At 42.6% G+C, this 18499-nt stretch overlaps 1 protein-coding gene across 2 annotated transcripts in view; it reads right to left on the bottom strand.

Moving 5' to 3' along the window:
- NUDT3 (nudix hydrolase 3) overlaps positions 1–7425 on the bottom strand; it is a 107860-nt gene extending 100435 nt beyond the window's left edge. The window contains exon 1 of one of the 2 annotated variants that reach the window (XM_089918865.1): positions 7045–7425. In XM_089918865.1, coding sequence (XP_089774991.1) covers positions 7045–7143 — 99 coding nt within the window. In that variant the 5' untranslated portion in view covers positions 7144–7425. The remainder of the gene's footprint in view (positions 1–7044) is intronic. The other variant, XM_022581643.2, reaches the window with a different exon arrangement.
- Between the last annotated feature and the right edge of the window lie 11074 nt (positions 7426–18499).

The following is an 18499-nucleotide window of genomic DNA, read 5'->3' as shown; positions in this document are numbered from 1 at the left end:
TTTCTGCTCAGCACCCACCACTGCCTAAAATCATCAAGTTCACTGATATTTTTGCTCATTTACTGTCTCCTGGCATTTATATCAGATGCTTCACAAAAGCAATGACTTCCATTCCACCTTGTTCATCACTGTGTCCCCAGAACAGTTTCAAACCTGGAAGTAGACACTCAGTAAAAGTCTGTAGAACAAATGAGTAAATGAATGAATGAATATAAGAATAAACACTTTTCCCTATTCAAAGGGTGAGGAAGCAAAGGCTTCAAGAAGGCTTGGAAAAACATTGTGAACACTCGAGCACCCATGTTACTTTAAGGCAGAAATTCTCAAACTGGATTCAAGAAGTTTTCTTGGGTGTTGCGAGGATTTTACTCAGAAACTCAGGTGCATATGTTTTATTACTAAATTTTAAGTTTGAACCTTATTTCCAAATTCAATTCTTTATTCTTCTTTTAACCGCATAACATCTTATTATCTTTTTTGCCTATGATGGTTACTTTGTTCTGTTTCACGTTAACCACCATCAATCAAATGCTTTAGACTCAGCACCCATAAACTTTACATTGTGTTTCTCTTACTCTGACCTACATAAAGAACAAAGCAATAATGACAGGAAAATTTTATGGGCATCCCTATCAACCTTCATCTTCAAATTAATTACGTTAATATTAACTAAACTTTAGAATACCGATTTGACATACATTGTTGACTATGAACCACTACCAACAAGTCATTAAAACAGTATCCACTACTTGATTGTAGTCTGTTGGTGCATTTATTTACTTATTAATAAAGGGTTCCAGGCTATGAGCAAAATGAAAATCCTTTTCCCTCAGGTACTGCACCACTAGGGCTGGGGATCAGCACATTATATCAATTAGCCAACACAAATCCTGTGAGATGGCACAGACTCTCAAGTTCAGCATCTGAAAGAAATCCTAAATGTCCTATGACGGGATGATCCAATAAGATTCTGAAAGTATTTACAACCAAATACACACATACTTTTGATGCGCTGATACTCAAGATTATCAGACACCCTGTCACTAAGACTGGAAATATGAAAAGAACTGGGAGACTTCTCTGAAACCTACATACCAACACATTATTGGTAGACACTAGCATTCGGTATATTTTGGTTATTTTCAGTTCCTCCACTAGACTGCAAGCTTCTTGAAAGTAGGGACTATGTGTTCATTCATTCATTCACACAGTCAACAAATAATATTGAGCATCTACTATTGTTCTAACCACTGAGGACACGGAAGTGAATAAAACAGACAAAAGAGACAAAAATTCCTATCCTCAGGGACTAGCTTGCATTCACTTGAGAGGAAACAGACAATATATAGATGAATACATAGCATGTCTTGATGGTGACATGTGATGCCAAGAAAAAAAGCATAAGAGATGCACAATGGACTGGTGTTATCTTATACATAGTGATCATTAAAGACCTGTCTGATAAGGTGAAAATTAAACAAAGACCTCAAGTGAAGGAGCGAGCCATGCAGATAATATGGGGGAGAAACAGCACAGAAGCCAGTGGGCTGGAAGAGAGGGATGAGTAAGAGGGAGAGTGGTGAGAGATGAGGTCAGAGCTATAGCAGGGGACCAGACCATCCAGAGTGCTGAAGATCATGGTTAAGACTTTGGATTTACTGAGACAGAACACCACTGGAGCAGAGGAGTGACATGACCTGACTTCTGTGTCAGAAGAATCACTCCACCAGCTGTAGTAGTGAAGACTAGAGGGGTAAGGGCAGAAGCAGGGAGACAAGTTAGGAAGATAAAGCAATAATCCAGGCAAGAGGCAATAATGGGTTAGGCTAAAATAGTACAGTGGAGGGACTTCCCTGGCAGTCCAGTGGTTAGGACGCCACGCTTCCACTGCAGGCAGCACGAGTTCCATCGCTGGTTGGGGAACTAAGACCCCGGAAGCTGTGCAGCCAAAAAAGAAAAAAAAAGTGTGCTGAAGGAATGAATAAACAAATGCATTCTTGAACAAGAGCCCTTCCTTTTTGTACTATTTTATGAAAAAGAATATAGACTGCTTCACACCCAGTATATACATAACACTCTGTTTATTGAGAAATGAGAATCACCCAAAAGCAAAAGATTAGGGCAAGGAGTGGAAAAGAAGAATGAAGACTGCAGTAAAATTTCAGACCAGAATTCACATCTTGGGAAGTAGGTAGAAAAGGAGATAATGGGAAAAACATCTGACTAACCCGTATTTATTAGGCAGACACAAGGGAAAGGGCGTGTGTGTGTGTGCACGCGTGTGCACGCACGCACACAAAGCCTCAGAAAAGATTTAGAGAAATGAGGATCAGAAGTGTCCAGTCAGATGACTGGATCCATTCACACATGGTGATCCTAGAACAATGTAATACTGTACACGACCAAGATATGCTGAAAAACGACTCCCCAACCAGCCTGGGATCCACTAGAAGCCCTTCGTCATGGTTTTCGCCCCTGGGATTGCCACCTGAGCCTTACTCCCCACTCTAGAGCCCGGGGGAAGGTATACTCGGCAGGGATGTCCTTCCACCTGCTCCTCTGGGCATTTTTACTGACACTCAGGCCACCAGAGACTCCACTCACTGAGGATCTTCGATGTCAATCATCTTCTCATCCAACCTAGTGAGCTCAAGGATCTGAGAAAATGAGAACCAGGAGCCCCATGCCAAGAGATGCAGGGCTCCTGATGGAAAAGCTCAACAAGCAAAACTAAGACCTTTAAGGACACTTGTCCTCTCCTTTTAGAAACAGTTGTAATGCACAGGGAAATCTAACTGAGATGATCCTATCAGTACTCACTTTTCTCCCTCAGTAAACACAGACCCCTTAGGAGCAACTTCAACTTTCCCAGGCACTGTGATGCCATCCAATGTACAGTCAGTACCACCAGACTTTCTAAGAGTACTGCACATTGCTAGATACTCCAACTGTCGAAAATGCCTGTGTTACACTCCCCTACTCCCAGTCCAGGGAGGGCACACAGAGTACAAGCAATCCCACCCCTAGTATCTCTCACTTTCTGTAAGCATGGAGGCTCCAAAGGAAAGGAATGGAGGAAGAGGGAAAATTTCACTGAAGTGCTTTAGGAAGGCCCAAGGTGAATAACATGACAAAGATGAATGTCGTATCACCCAACTTAGTTTCTATGAAGAAAAAAAAAACCTGGGACTTCCCTCGTGGTACAGTGGTTAAGACTCCACGCTCCCAATGCAGGGGGCCCAGGTTCAATCCCTGGTCCAGGAACTATATCCCACATGCATGCCACGACTAAGAATTCACATGCCACAACTAAGGAGCCCACGTGCCGCAACTAAGACCCGACGCAACCAAATAAATAAATAAATATTAAAAAAAAAAGAAAAACCTGAAAACATTCGTGAAGTTATCTATGTGCAGAGTCCTTCTAGACTTTTAAGACTCCTTCCCTCTCCATCTTTTTCAGTATACTAATCCATATTAATTGAGCAGCAATATTTTTAGTGACTTGAAATTATTCCAAAACATTTGAAATACTTTTCACAAAACCATTCCAAAGCATTTGAAACACTTCTCACAAAACCATTCTTTTTGAACTCAAATTTCACCAGCTGACGTCATATTAATTACACTGCATAACTACAATAACAAGTACAACGAACATAAACAGATATAGGGATAAATATAACTGAGTCTTTGTAAACACATGATTGATTGGCTGGGAGGCCACATGCTCCGGGGCCTGTCAGGCCCAGCAGCTTACAGAGTAAAAGCAAGTGTTCAGGGCACCAAGTGGTTAAAACAGAGGCTGGGCAAGAGACTGTCCACAGTACATCAGGTTCAAAGCACTGTAAGAAATGTTAGTTGGACTTCCCTGGTGGCGTAGTGGTTAAGAACCCACCTGCCAATGCAGGGGACACGGGTTCGAGCCCTGGCCCGGGAAGATCCCACATGCTGCGGAGCAACTAAGCCCGTGCACCACAACTACTGAGCCTGCGCTCTAGAGCCCGCGAGCCACAACTACTGAAGCGTGCGTGCCTAGAGCCCGTGCTCCGCAACAAGAGAAGCCACCGCAATGAGAAGCCCATGTACCACAACGAGGAGTAGCCCCCACTTGCCACAACTAGAGAAAGCCCGTGCAACAAAGACCCAACACAGCCATAAATAAATAAATAAGTAAATAAACTTATTTAACAACAAAAAAAGAAATGTTAGTTATCAGGATTGCCCCAACCTAAAGATATTAATTTATCAAAATGTGTCACCATAATTAGTAAAACGTCTAAGGAGGGGGATTTTCCTGCAGTTGATGCTTGCTTATCAACAGGAAAAGCAGCCAGAGGTTTGAAGGAAAGGGAACTCATTTTCATCATGTTGTTTAGTCTGTCCCACTAGCCTCTAAGCTCCCTCACTGTCTGTCTCCTTTTAACTGTATCACAGAACCTGACACTTGGTGAGTGCTCAATAAACTTGCTCAGTAAACTTGCTGGATATGTTCACACACCCTAACCTGGATCAGTATTATAGCTGCTTTCACTGCTGGCCTATAAATAAAATTTTCTGGGGCTGGAAAAATGGAATGTTAGAAGGTTTGACTCATGGTCTGTTATCTGCTAATACTTTCCATCTCTTTTTCTTTACATTGTAAGTACGTTTCCTGACATTGGTTAACTAAATTTATAAATCAGGGTCCTATTCATACTTACATTATTGTTGTATTAATGCTACTAGTATTCTGTAACCTATTCTATCTTGATTAAAGCCATTAGTGCTCATTAAAAAATAAAATTGGGTTGAATGTCCTATTGAGTTTGAATTTCACATTCCCACAATGTGTGGCAGCTAATACTTCCAGTTTCTAGCACTACTATTGAGAACATAAAAGTTCTCCGGGAACTAACAAATTACTTCCCTCCCAACACAATTATATAATCTGAGAGTTGAATGGCACCCTAGAGATTATTTTGTGGTCCAAAATCCCTCCCAATTAAGGGTTCCAATCGATAACTACTCAACTTTTGGGGGCAGGGAGGGATGTAAATCTTTAAATCCCACATTACAGAATGCTGCACCTATACAGCATTCTGTATAGGAACACACAAAAGAGCCTATACAATAGGCTCTTAATACATATTTGCTTAACTGAACAAATCTAAAATAGGTTCCATTTCATTATTTTCTCATTCTTCCTAGGCTTTAGCTGTAACATCTACTGAATCTGAATGAAAGATCTGCATCAATCTTCTGCTCATTAACCAATGTTCAAAAAGAAATTCAGCAAACTCCATGATCAGTCAAGTGTTTTAACAATGATGCTGCTTGTACCAGTACATAAAACTTTAACAGAAAATGGAAAATCAAGTCTTCATTACTTTGCTTATGATCTATAAAGGGTTTCCAACTTACCCAAAATACTCACGTGTTCTCAATTTCTAGTATGATTTTTTTAACAAAGTCTTGCATCATTCATACAAGTAAATTATACACCCTTCTACTTATAATTGGGGTGCTCACAGATTTAACCATAGTGTTATAGTAAGACATGTTATTATGCTAATTAGTTTTCCCTCTAGTTAACAGCCTGTCATCTCATCTGATTTCCCATAATATGATATGACAATGAAGAGAACAAAGCCTCTGGAGCAGTAAACACCGCCAATAATTCTACTTAACTCAAGCATATATTCCAAAACAAGTACATAATTTACAGCAAGGCCCTGCTTAACAGGCTATTACAACGCATCTGTTTTGAGGACTTTTACAATATATTCTAGGACACAAGTATACATTTCCAAATGCAGTTTCCTACTGTTTTGCTGAAAGGGAACACACAAAATCTCTCAACAGCACAATTACAGTGCTTTTAACTTTTTTTTTTCAGGCAATAAATTCCCACTTCCTCCTAAATATCTTTGGACAGCAACTTCTGGCAACCCATCTGTGTCTTTCATCACAACTTCTTTTCATAACTAACGGGTCAAGTTCTTTTCTCCCCATTTCAACACGATGTACTGTACTCGCAGCCCTGCCACGATAGCCCACTGCTGAATGCCGGAATACAGCATTTTGAATTTCACTGTCCTTTATTGTTTCCAGTTTAACTGCCATTTTACCACCATACACACGAGAGAAACGCGTTCCCACAGGCATCTTATGAATTTCCGAAGCAGCTATTCTGTGAGGATTTACAAAACATTTGCCTTCTCTGAATTCCCTTTATCACCACAGAAACGGCTGTGAGGAGCTGAGATTTTTTTAAGTACCCTATGCAAAAAGAAACTGATTTTAAGCATTTCTATTCTGCAAGCAAATTTAATCCTAAAGGCCTTCCTATAGGGCAGTGGAGGAATGTCAGGGCAAAGATCTTAAATACCGCTTTTGGCCTTCCCAATTAAAATGAAAAAATTTCAACACACAAAGATTATCTAATCAAATGTCCTTTCTTCTCAGGCTACACCCTAAGGGCTACCCAGAGCAGTGTAAAATAAACAACTGGCTTTGGCTTTTGCACAACGCCCTAAATCTTCCTAAGACACCCCCACTCCGCCTCACAGACGCACATAATCCCTCGGCAAACCCCCAACCTGCCAATGAAGTGGACTCTTTCTCTGTCACAAAGGGCCGGCCCGCGCCTCGTGCACGGAGGCCTCTACACACATGTGCTGGGCTGACAAGTGCGGAGCTGCCCTTTCTGGATCCAAAGCCGCAGGCCTGGACCGAAAGCCACACGCTCTTCCCACCCACTGCCTTCTACCCGCCGCCACTCTCCGCAGTGACAGGCGGCCCGCTCCAAAGTGCCCCAAGCGCCCGCCCGCCCGGCCCGTGCCGCATGGCCACGATCAGACCCACTTCCCCTCCGCCCACCGTCCTCTTTCCTTCCTCCTCTTCCTCGCCTCAGGAAATTCCGTCGGAACTTCATTGGGGCCGAGAGGAGCGGCCCAACCCGGGGCCCGGGCAAACCCTCTCCAGCGGCCGCGCCCCCCGCGCCTCGGCCCAAGGCGGCCACCGACCCCGGGGACCCCAGGCCCGCCCGGCCCGGCGCCTCACCTCCTCCTCACTCTCGCTACGGAAACATAGGCACGCGGCCCGCTTCTTGTAGCCGTCGCCGTCATAGGTGCGGGTCTGGTTCGACTTGAGCTTCATCATCCTCCGGGCCCGGGTGGGGGTGAGGTGCGGGTCGCTGGAGTCGAGGGTGGGGAGTCCGCTCCAGACGGCCGCGCGCGCGCGCGCCCCCGGCTCGGCCAAGGGAAGCAGGGAAGGGGTGCCGCTTCTCAGCTACACGGCTCCGCCGCTGGCCCGCCGCGGCCGCCTCATTTCCCCCAGCCCAGGCCCCGCGCCGTCGCCGCTGCCGCCACGGCCGCCGCCCCCTCTGCCGCCGCCACCCCGGACGACGACTGCGTCGCCATCTTGGGCGCGCTGCGTCAGGGGCGTAAAGTCGCGCCGGCCTGCCGGACGGCCGCGCGCTCGCAGCGCAGGCCGCGTTCGGGAATCGCGCCCTCCCATTCCGCGCAGCGTAAACGAGCGTATGGAATGAGAGGGCCGCGCGACTGGAGGTGGCTTTTACGCCAATAGCGTAGAGGTGGGGACGGTGAGGCGCGCTTGAAGACAGCCGGGGGAGAAGGGATGCGGGTGCAGGGCCGCCCAGCTCCGCTGAGGAGGGGGAAGCGAGGATTTGCCCAGGGTCACGGCGCCCGGGCCTTGGCTTTGCCCATCCATTTGGGGTGAGGGGGAAGGTCTAGAGGTAAAGGTGGGATGCAGTTAAACGCAACGGAGAGCGCAACCTGAGATGCCTGGATTAAGCACTGCAGGGAAACGGGGCGGTGGCGGGGGGGTGTGCATTGACATCCAGAAGCTCTGGACGTCTTATGGGCTGGGGCATGTAGTACATTGAAAGAACAGATGTTTATCCTGCATTCCTTTATTGGTGCAAAAAAGCAAATGCTTCCTCTTTAGGTATACAGGAGGGCCAGAAAAGAGTGAGAGAGTCTGTGTGTTTGTACTTGTGTGTATGTGTACACACAATGCAAATCATAAGGCATCATCATTTTGGGCAGTAAAGGAGGAGGATATATTGTGGTGTCAAACAGATTCTCCAGGAAAGGATATACATAGAGCCAGATGCCCTCCAGCAAGGAAAAGGGCGTATGACTTGTGAAAGTTCTCAGCAGCCCAGACCAAACCTAGTACCACGCCGATGCCCTGGACATGCTGAAAATCATATGCAGGATTTGTCTGTGGATTGCCTATTACCCCTTTTTGAATTTCCTTATATTTAGCATAGTCAGAAAAGATCAGGATTTGAAACCAAACAAACCTAGGTTGGAATCTCATTTACGTAATTTATTTACCCCTGTAAAATAGAGATAATAAACTCATTTTGCACCTGGCACATAGTACTCACTCTATACATTGTAACTAAAGGCATACCTCAATTTATTGTGCTTTGCTTTGTTTTTTACAAATTGAAGGTCTGTGGCAACCCTACACTAAGCAACTTTTATCCAACTGCAATTTTTCCAACAGTATTTGCTCACTTCTTGTCTCTGTGTCACATTTTGGTAATTCTTGAAATATTTCAAACTTTTTCATTATCCTATGAGCAGTGATCTTTGAAGTTACTACCACAACTTGCTGAAGGCTCAGAAGATGGTTAGCATTTTTTAGTAATGAAGTATTTTAAAATTGATATATACATTTTTTTTAGACATAATGCTATCACACACTTAATAGATTACAGTATAGTATAAACACATGCCATAGGAAACCAAAAATTCCTGTGACCTGCTTTATTGCAATATTTGCTTTATTGCATGGTCTGGAACTGAACCAGCAATATCTTCAAGGTATGCCTGTAATGTTATTGACATTTCACTAAGCCCTTGACACATAAGATATGGAATTTCAGTTAGTTTTAGTCAATCTTCATGCGACAAAATTCCAAAAATCTTGGTCATTTTGCTTGTCTTTCTAGCCTTCTCCTCTGCCATATGTCTCTAATTTAAAAAAAAGAAAGATAAAGCCCAAAGTTCTGATTGTAGAAATACTGTAACATGCCCACTGTCAAAAATTTGAAAAAAACATAGTATTTTAATTTAATTTTATTTATTTGTGGCTGCACTGGGTTTCTGTTACTGCGTGTGGGCTTTCTCTCGTTGAGGCAAGCAGGGGCTACTCTTCGTTGCAGTGTGCAGGCTTCTCATTGCGGTGGCTTCTCTTGTTGCAGAGCACGGGGTCTAGGCGGGCAGGCTTCAGTAGTTGTGGCTCACGGGATCTAGAGCGCAGGCTCAGTAGTTGTGGTGCACAGGCTTAGTTGCTCCATGGCATGTGGGATCTTCCCGGACCAGGGATCAAACCCATGTCCCCTGAATTTGCAGGCGGATTCTTAACCACTGCACCACCAGGGAAGTCCCCATAGTATTTTTTTAATTAAAAAAAACTAACTTATGGGGGGGGATGTGAGGGGAATGACACTTGACTTAAAAAAAACCCTAAATTATGGATATCTTTGAGCACATTCTGTAGAGATTTGTACCCTGCTTTTTTTCTGGTCTTTTCCATGTCATTAAGCGTTTTTTTTAAAATACCATTTCTAATTACTACCCAATAGTCCATAGTTCATCCATAGGGATGAACCATCAATTTTACCATTTCCCTCCTGTTAGAAGCTTAGGTTGTATCCTCTGTTTCATTAGAACAGCAACAAACATCCCTGCACATAAATTCTTGTCTCTGACTCAGATAGTTCCTCAAGATAATTTCCCAGAGGCGGATAAGGGGGGTAGGAACACACTTATGGCTCTTGCTGCTTTTCGTCAAAGGCTTCCCAGAAAACTTGTATGAGTACAATTAAACCAGTGGCTACAGAGCTGCACCATACCGTCTGCCACTTTCATAAGGTAGACAGCAGAATTGCAAATGGCATTCCAGGTTTCAGCACACCACAGTAAAGATAATAAGCAAGTTAAATTGTCACATCTTTGAAGGCAGGCACTGTGTCTCATTTACCTGGATATCTCCACCTCCTAGCACAGGGCTTTGTCCAAAATAAGAGCTCAGTAAATGTTGATTGACTAGATGGATGGAGGTTTTCTGTTGGTTTCTAATTCCTTCTCCACCTTTTGTGGGCCTCTTTAGTTGCAAGAACTCACTAGATTGCTCCCAGATCCTTAATAGCAATAATTAATTTTTCTTCATTCAGGAAACATTAACCAGGACTTCCCTGGTGGCGCAGTGGTTAAGAATCCTCCTGCCAATGCAGGGGACACAGGTTCGAGCCCTGGTCCAGGAAGGTTCCACATGCCGTGGAGCAACTAAGCCTGTGTGCCACAACTACTGAGCCCTCACGCCACAACTACTGAAGCCTGTGCACCTAGAGTCCGTCCTCTGCAACAAGAGAAGCCATTGCAATGAGAAGCTCGCGCACCGCAACGAAGACCCAGTGCAGCCAAAAATAAAATAAATTAATTTAAAAAAAAAAAAGGAAACATTAACCAAAGAATTGCACCCTTTCCTGGAAGATAATGGGTAAATACTAGATTTAAATTCATAAAATAATTGTACTTATTAACATTATTCCAGTTAAATTCTTCTCTGAAAGTCCTATAAGAAAAAATTAATATGTAAAATGTTGCCTGTTTCACTATGACCATAGTAAAGAGTATGGTAACTCTTCAGGTGCCTAAGCCAGAAAGCTGGGAGTCAATATATCTCCTACCTTCCATCCCATTGATAATAAACTCCAATGCTTCTGCCTTCTGGACATCCTCAACCCCTTCCCTCTTTGCCCTCTGCCATTACTTCATTAGGACTCTCGCTCTTGCTTAAACAGTGTTCTTCTTGGCTCCCATCCAGCCCTGTTCAGCCCCATTCACCCACTGCAGCAAGAGGAATCCTTCCCAAATGAAGATCTGAGTAAGTCATGGCCTTGATTAAACACCTACATTTGCAAGCCGCGCAGTGCGGCCAAAAAATAAACAAATAAAATAAGGAAAAAAAAGTCTATTTTGGGGAATTCCTTGGTGGTCCAGTGGTTAGGATTCCACGCTTCCACTGCAGGGGACATGGGTTCTATCCCTGTTCGGGGAAATAAGATCCCTCAAGCCATGTGGCAAGGCCAAAAAAAACCAACCAAACAAAAAAAGAAACGCCTACAGTTGCTCCTCAGTGATCTGAAGAAGATAAAATCCAAATTCTACCAGGAAATACAAGACCCTGCAAGAGCTGGCCCCGGCCGACCTTACTCTATAGTCATTCTGAACTACCTGTGGTTTCTTTTTTTTTTTTTGAACTAACTATGGTTTCTTGAACCTCCAGACAGCCTTGCAAGTTTTTGAACATGCTTTCTTGCTGTCTGGAGGACTCGTCTTCCAAAACCCTCACACATTCCATTGTCCCTCTACTCCCACCCAGAGACCAAATTATATTTATTTACATTCTTCAGAACGCGGGTTAAAAGCCCTCCTAACTGCCTTTATGCTTCCTACTGGCCTAGGTTTGTCCTGCTTTGTTACATTATTTGTCACATACTGTTGTCATTGTTTTCTTGCCAATCTCATATTTCAGATTTCTTGAAGGCAGGGTCTGTGTCTCACCTATCATTGCTTATCTTGCTCAGCAGTTATCCCAGGACCTCACACAGACACATCTCAAAAAAAAAACAAAATTGTTAATGGAAGAACAGCTGTTGCTCTTCTAGAACCTGACCTTTAGTAGAGAGCTCAATCACTTGCCCAGTATGGAATGACACTCACCTGTCTACAGGAATATCCCCTATGACACACCTAAAATCAGTCTTCTGAATGAAGATCACACAGCATTCTCCTGATTACACATTTTGGAGATCATCTGTAGCAACTTTTTAGAGCCAATCCTGGATGAAATGGCAAATAAAACAGAAAACTGGTTTTCACAGGTTCCTTACTCCACCCTGCTCCCTTAACATGCCTCTCACTCCTCCCGCCTCCCAGGACTACCATGTCCATCCCATTAAGTCCCCCAGGAGCACCTTCTGTTTCTGATCTTTGCTTTTGTATTTGTTACCATTTGCTCCCCAAAACGTAGTAGCTTAAAACATGAATCATTTCTAATTTCTCATGGTTTCTATGGGGTAAGAATCCCGGAGTGGCTTGGCTGAGTGGTTCTGGTGTGGTGTCTCTCAGATGTTGGCTGGGGCTGCAGTCATCTGAAGGCGTGACTGGAGTAGGAGGATCCAATTCTGGTTGGAAGTCCACCTTTCTGTGTGGACTTCTCCATCGGGCTGCTTGAGCATCCTCATGCCATGGTGGCTGGATTCCTCCCAAAAAGAACAGTACAATATCCCAAGACTGAACTGCAATGCCTTCTATGACCTACCCTTGAAAGTCACACTTTATCGGTTCCATAGCTTTCTACTGATCACGTTAAGTCAGCCTGACTCAATGTGGGAGGGGGTTACACAAAGACACGAATAGCAGGATGCAAGGATCGTTGGGGGCCATATGAGAAGCTACCTACCACAACTTTAATAAAAGTTGCCTGGGCTTCCCTGGTGGTGCAGTGGTTGAGAGTCCACCTGCCGATGCAGGGGACATGGGTTCGTGCCCCGGTCCGGGAAGATCCCACATGCCGCGGAGTGGCTGGGCCCATGAACCATGGCCACTGAGCCTGCACGTCCGGAGCCTGTGCTCCGCAACGGGAGAGGCCACAACAGTGAGAGGCTCAAGTACCGCAACAACAACAAAAAAAGTTGCCTGACCTGTAATTCATTCATTCATTGCCCATATGTCCCAGACAGTATACTTAACAGCGGGAAAGGAGATAATTCTTGAGAAGTGGCTACGCTTCCTTAGGTGATAATGGGTGCTAATAGATTTAAATCAAATAAATTAATCCTAACAAATATGTCATTCTCCTAAAAATGTTCAATTTTCTAAAAGTCCTGTAGGGTAAAGCTCTAATAAATATATTTCAAGCTCCACATTAGGCCTGAGGGTAAATTTTTTAATAGAGCTAGGGAATCAAACATGCTTACTCATCCCTTCCATGGGGCTAGTCACAAGTTTTGGCCCATGCCTCCACCTACTTTGACGTCACTACATTTACCTCTATGTGGTTCTAGCCCTTCTCACCTGACAAGGATTTTTTTCCTGTCTGCTTCAGAAATGGAATACCATCAGAGGTAGAGACATTTCAAGAAAACCTAACAATTGGGACTTTCCTGGTGGTCCAGTGGTTAAGACTCTGCCCTTCCACTGCAGGGGGCAAGGGTTCAATCCCTGGTCAGGGAAGTAAGATCCCTCATGCCGCAGGGCAACTAAGCCTGCACACCACAACTACAGAGCCCTTGCACCACATGCTGCAACAGAAGATCCTGCATGCCGCAACAAAGACCCGATGCAGCCAAAAGTAAATAAATAAATAGTTTTAAAAAATTAGCATCAAAAACCCCCCCAAAAATAGACATCATCAAAATTTAAAACTTCTGCTTGTCAAAGGACATCATTAAGAAAATAATAAACAAGACATCATATATAAAAAACAAATGACTGTTATCCAAGATGTATTTTTATATTTATAGAAATCAACAATAAAACAAAAAACACCCCAATTTTTAAAAATGGAAAATATAATTGAACAGATGCTTCACAAAATAAGACAAAAATGCCCAACAAGCACATAGAAAAATGTTTAAGATCATTATTTGGTAACTATAAATTAAAACTACAATGAGATACAATGTCACACTCATTAGAATGAATAAAATGAAAAAGACTTACAACAGCAAATGTTGACTATGCTGTGGAGCAAATGAAACTCTGATACAATGGTTGTGTGCTGGTTGTACAATGAAACACCACTCCAAAGAACCTTTTGGAAAATTCTTATTAAGTTAGGCAGATCTAGCCTATGACCCAGCAATTCCACTCCTAAGTATTTACCCAACAGAAGTTAAGACAAATGTTCACAAAAACTTAACAAAGAATGTTTACAACAGCCTTATTCATAATAACCCCAAGCTGGAAGTTGCCCAAATGTCAAAAGGAAAATAGATAAATAATGGTATATTTGTGCAATGGAATACTACTCAACAATAAATTAAATTACTGATATGTGCAACAATATGGATAAATTCCAAAAACGTTATAAGTGAAAGAAGCTAGTCATTTTGAAAAGTGTATACTATAGAAATACAGTTCTAGGGCTTCCCTGGTGGCGCAGTGGTTGAGAGTCTGCCTGCCGATGCAGGGGACACGGGTTTGTGCCCCAGTCTGGGAAGATCCCACATGCCGCGGAGCAGCTGGGTCCGTGAGCCATGGCCGCTGAGCCTGCGCGTCCGGAGCCTGTGCTCCGCAACGGGAGAGGCCACAACAGTGAGAGGCCCGCGTACGCAAAAAAAAAAAAAGAAATACAGTTCTATAAAATCTAAATACAGACCAAACAAATCTGTGGTGATAGTAATCTGACAGTGGTTGTAGGAATGCTGGGGAAGGAATTGGCTGGAAAAGGACAGGAAAAAACATCCCAGGGGGATAAAAATGTTTTATCTCCTGTTTTAGGCAGTGATTATATAGGAGTATGCAACTGTCAAAACTCAATGAACTGAATATCTAAAATCTGTGCATTTTTATTGTATATTCATTACATTTTAATTTAAAGGGCTAAAAATCAATGATTTTTAATATCCTAGAAGAAAACAATTAGAAAATAAAATTAAAAAAAAAAAACAATTCCATTTAAAATACCATTAGAATACTCCGGAATAAATTTAACAAAAGATTTTGCACTAAAAATTACAAAACACTGTTGAGACAGATTGAAGAATATCTAAATGAATGGCGAGATATACCATGTTAATGGATTGAAAGACTTGAGCACGTTAAGAAGTTAATTCTCCCCAAATTGATCTGTATATTCAAAGCAATCCCAATCAAAGTCATGTCCACGTTGTAATCCTTAGAATCTATGAATACATCACCTTTCACAGAAAAGGGGACTTGGCAGATGTGATTAAGTTAAGGATCTTGAGATGGGGATATTAATCTGCATTACCTGGGTGGGCCCAATGTAATCATATGGGTCCTTATAAGGGAAAGAGGGAGACAGGAGAGTCAGAGACAGACAAAAAGATGTGATGACCGAAGTAGAGGTCAGAGGGAGAGAGATTTAAAGATGGTGGCTTTAAGATGTTGGAAGGGGACTTCCCTGGTGGCACAGTGGTTAACAATCCGCCTGCCAATGCAGGGGACACGGATTCGATCCCTGGTCAGGGAAGATCCCAAACGCCGTGGAGCTACTGAGCTTGCGCACCACAACTACTGAAGCCCGAGCACTCTAGGGCCTGCGTGCCACAACTACTGAGCCCATGTGCTGCAACTACTGAAGCCCGTGTGCCTAGAGCCCATGCTCTGCAACAAGAGAAGCCACCGCAATAAGAAGTCTGTGCACCACAACGAAGAGTAGGCCCTGCTTGCCACAACTAGAGAAAGCCCGCGTGCAGCAACGAAGACCCAACACAGCCAAAAATAAATTTAAAAATTAAAAAAGAAAAAAAGATGTTGGAAGGGGTCATGGAATGCTGGTAGCTTCCAGAAGCTGGAGAAGGCAAGAAAAGAGATTCTCCCCAAAGCAGCAAGAGGAACACAGCCCTGCTGACCCATTTAGGACTTCTGACCCCTAGAACAGTAAGATAATAAATTTGTGTTGTTTTAGGCCACTAAATGTGTGTGAATTTGTTACAGCAGCAATAGGAAACTAACACACGTAGCAAAAATGAAAACATGTCCACAAAAGGACCTGTACAAAATGTACACAGCTGCTTTATTCGTAACAGCCAAACAACACAGAACTCCATCTGTGATAGGGGGTGCATTAACTGGGAAGACACATAAGAGAATTTTATGGGAAAGTGAAATATTCTGCATCCGGATAAGGGTGTCAGTGCCCTCCAGGTCAAAACCAAGCATATACCTGTAGCTGAACAAGTTGGGATTTTTGCTCCTTACAATGATGGAAAACACATACCATGGAGAAGCATACAGCATCTCAGAAAGGTGGTTTTTAAAATGCCTGAGGTGATTTGGGGGAGGTTTTAAGGAAACAGGGCTTTGTTCTGGATGGGATGCTGTCAGGAAGCAGGGTAACTCTATGACTGGGTATCTTAAAAAATCTTTCCTAGAAGAAGGGAGAACATGACTAAAGACATAACTGGTAGAGAAGCAGTCCCTCATATCATCTGGGAGAGGGGCATGCTTTATATTTCGGTGCTTTGTACAGTTAACTTGTTTTGGTCTGTGCTTAGACAGGATTATAAAGTTTTTAAACTCTGAGTCACAAAGTCACCTTGTCTGATGCTGATGTTTGATGACATTGTTTATATCCAACAGGAGAGTGACATGGCCTCAACTGTGAGTGCCAGGCCAACTTCTAACATGCCAAGGCCTAGCTGTGAGGGTCAGGCCAGTTCCTGGATGTCAGGGACTGCTTTTCTCCTTCTCAGAAAAGTGAGTTACATGGTTGTATCCATTTGTCAAAAGGGTGGAGTTAGGATTTGTGTATTACAAGGTCAGTTGGACCCCGAATGCCTGTATAAAGAAAATCAGACTCTTCAATATACGCAAATCAATCAACGTGATAAACCACATTAACAAACTGAAGGAGAAAATCCATATGGTCATCTCAGTAGATGCAGAGAAAGCTTTTGACAAACTCCAACACCCATTTATGATAAAAACCCTCCAGAAAGTAGGCAGAGAGGGAACTAACCTCAACATAATAAAGGCCATATATGACAAACCCACAGCCAACGTTGTTCTCAATGGTGAAAAACTGAAACCATTTCCACTAATATCAGGAACAAGACAAGGTTGCCCACTCTCACCATTATTATTCAACATAGTTTTGGAAGTTTTAGCCACAGGAATCAGAGAAGAAAAAGAAATAAAAGGAATCCAAATCGGAAAAGAAGTAAAACTGTCACTGTTTGCAGATGACATGATACTATACATAGAGAAACCTAAAGATGCTACCAGAAAACTACTAGAGCTAATTAATGAATTTGGTAAAGTAGCAGGATACAAAATTAATGCACAGAAATCTTTTGCATTCCTATACACTAATGATGAAAAATCTGAAAGAGAAATTAAGGAAACACTCCCATTTACCACTGCCACAAAAAGAATAAAATACCTAGGAATAAACCTACCTAAGGAGACAAAAGACCTGTATGCAGAAAATTATAAGACACTGATAAAAGAAATGAAAGACGATACAAACAGATGGAGAGATAAACCATGTTCTTGGATTGGAAGAATCAACATTGTGAAAATGACTATACTACCCAAAACAATCTACAGATTCAATGCAATCCCTATCAAACTACCAATGGCATTTTTCACAGAACTAGAACAAAAAATTTCACAATTTGTATGGAAATACAAAAGACCCCGAATAGCCAAAGCAATCTTGAGAAAAAAAATGCAGCTGGAGGAATCAGGCTCCCTGACTTCAGACTATACTACAAAGCTACAGTAATCAAGACAGTATGGTACTGGCACAAAAACAGAAATATAGATCAATGGAACAGGATAGAAAGCCCAGAGATAAACCCACGCACATATGGTCAACTAATCTATGACAAAGGAGGCAAGGATATACAATGGAGAAAAGACAGTCTCTTCAATAAGTGGTGCTGGGAAAACTGGACAGCTACATGTAAAAGAATGAAATTAGAACACTCCCTAACACCATACACAAAAATAAACTCAAAATGGATTAAAGACCTAAATGTAAGGCCAGACACTATAAAACTCTTAGAGGAAAACATAGGCAGAACACTCTTTGACAGCAAGATCCTTTTTGATCCACCTCCTAGAGTAATGGAAATAAAAACAAAAACAAACAAATGCGACCTAATGAAACTTAAAAGCTTTTGCACAGCAAAGGAAACCATAAGCAAGGTGAAAAGACAACCCTCAGAATGGGAGAAAATATTTGAAAATGAAGCAACCGACAAAGGATTAATCTCCAAAATATACAAGCAGCTCATACAGCTCAATATCGAAAGAACAAACAACCCAATCCAAAAATGGGCAGAAGACCTAAATAGATATTTCTCCAAAGAAGATATACAGATTGCCAACAAACACATGAAAGGATGCTCAACGTCACTAAGCATTAGAGAAATGCAAATCAAAACTACAATGAGGTATCATTTCACAACGGTCACAATGGCCATCATCAAAAAATCTACAAACAATAAATGCTGAAGAGGGTGTGGAGATACGGGAACCCTCTTGCACTGTTGGTGGGAATGTAAATTGATACAGCGACTATGGAGAACAGTATGGAGGTTCCTTAAAAATCTAAAAATAGAACTACCATACAACCCAGCAATCCCACTACTGGGCATATACCCTGAGAAAACCATAATTCAAAAAGAGTCATGTACCACAATGTTCACTGAAGCACTATTTACAATAGCCAGGACATGGAAGCAACCTAAGTGTCCGTCGACAGATGAATGGAT

This window comes from Delphinapterus leucas, chromosome 10 (genome assembly GCF_059928025.1).
Source record: "Delphinapterus leucas isolate spDelLeu-1000000601 "Yukka" chromosome 10, BTC_Dleu_Yukka2, whole genome shotgun sequence".
NCBI lineage: Eukaryota > Metazoa > Chordata > Mammalia > Artiodactyla > Monodontidae > Delphinapterus > Delphinapterus leucas.
This window is presented reverse-complemented; position numbering and strand designations above follow the sequence as displayed.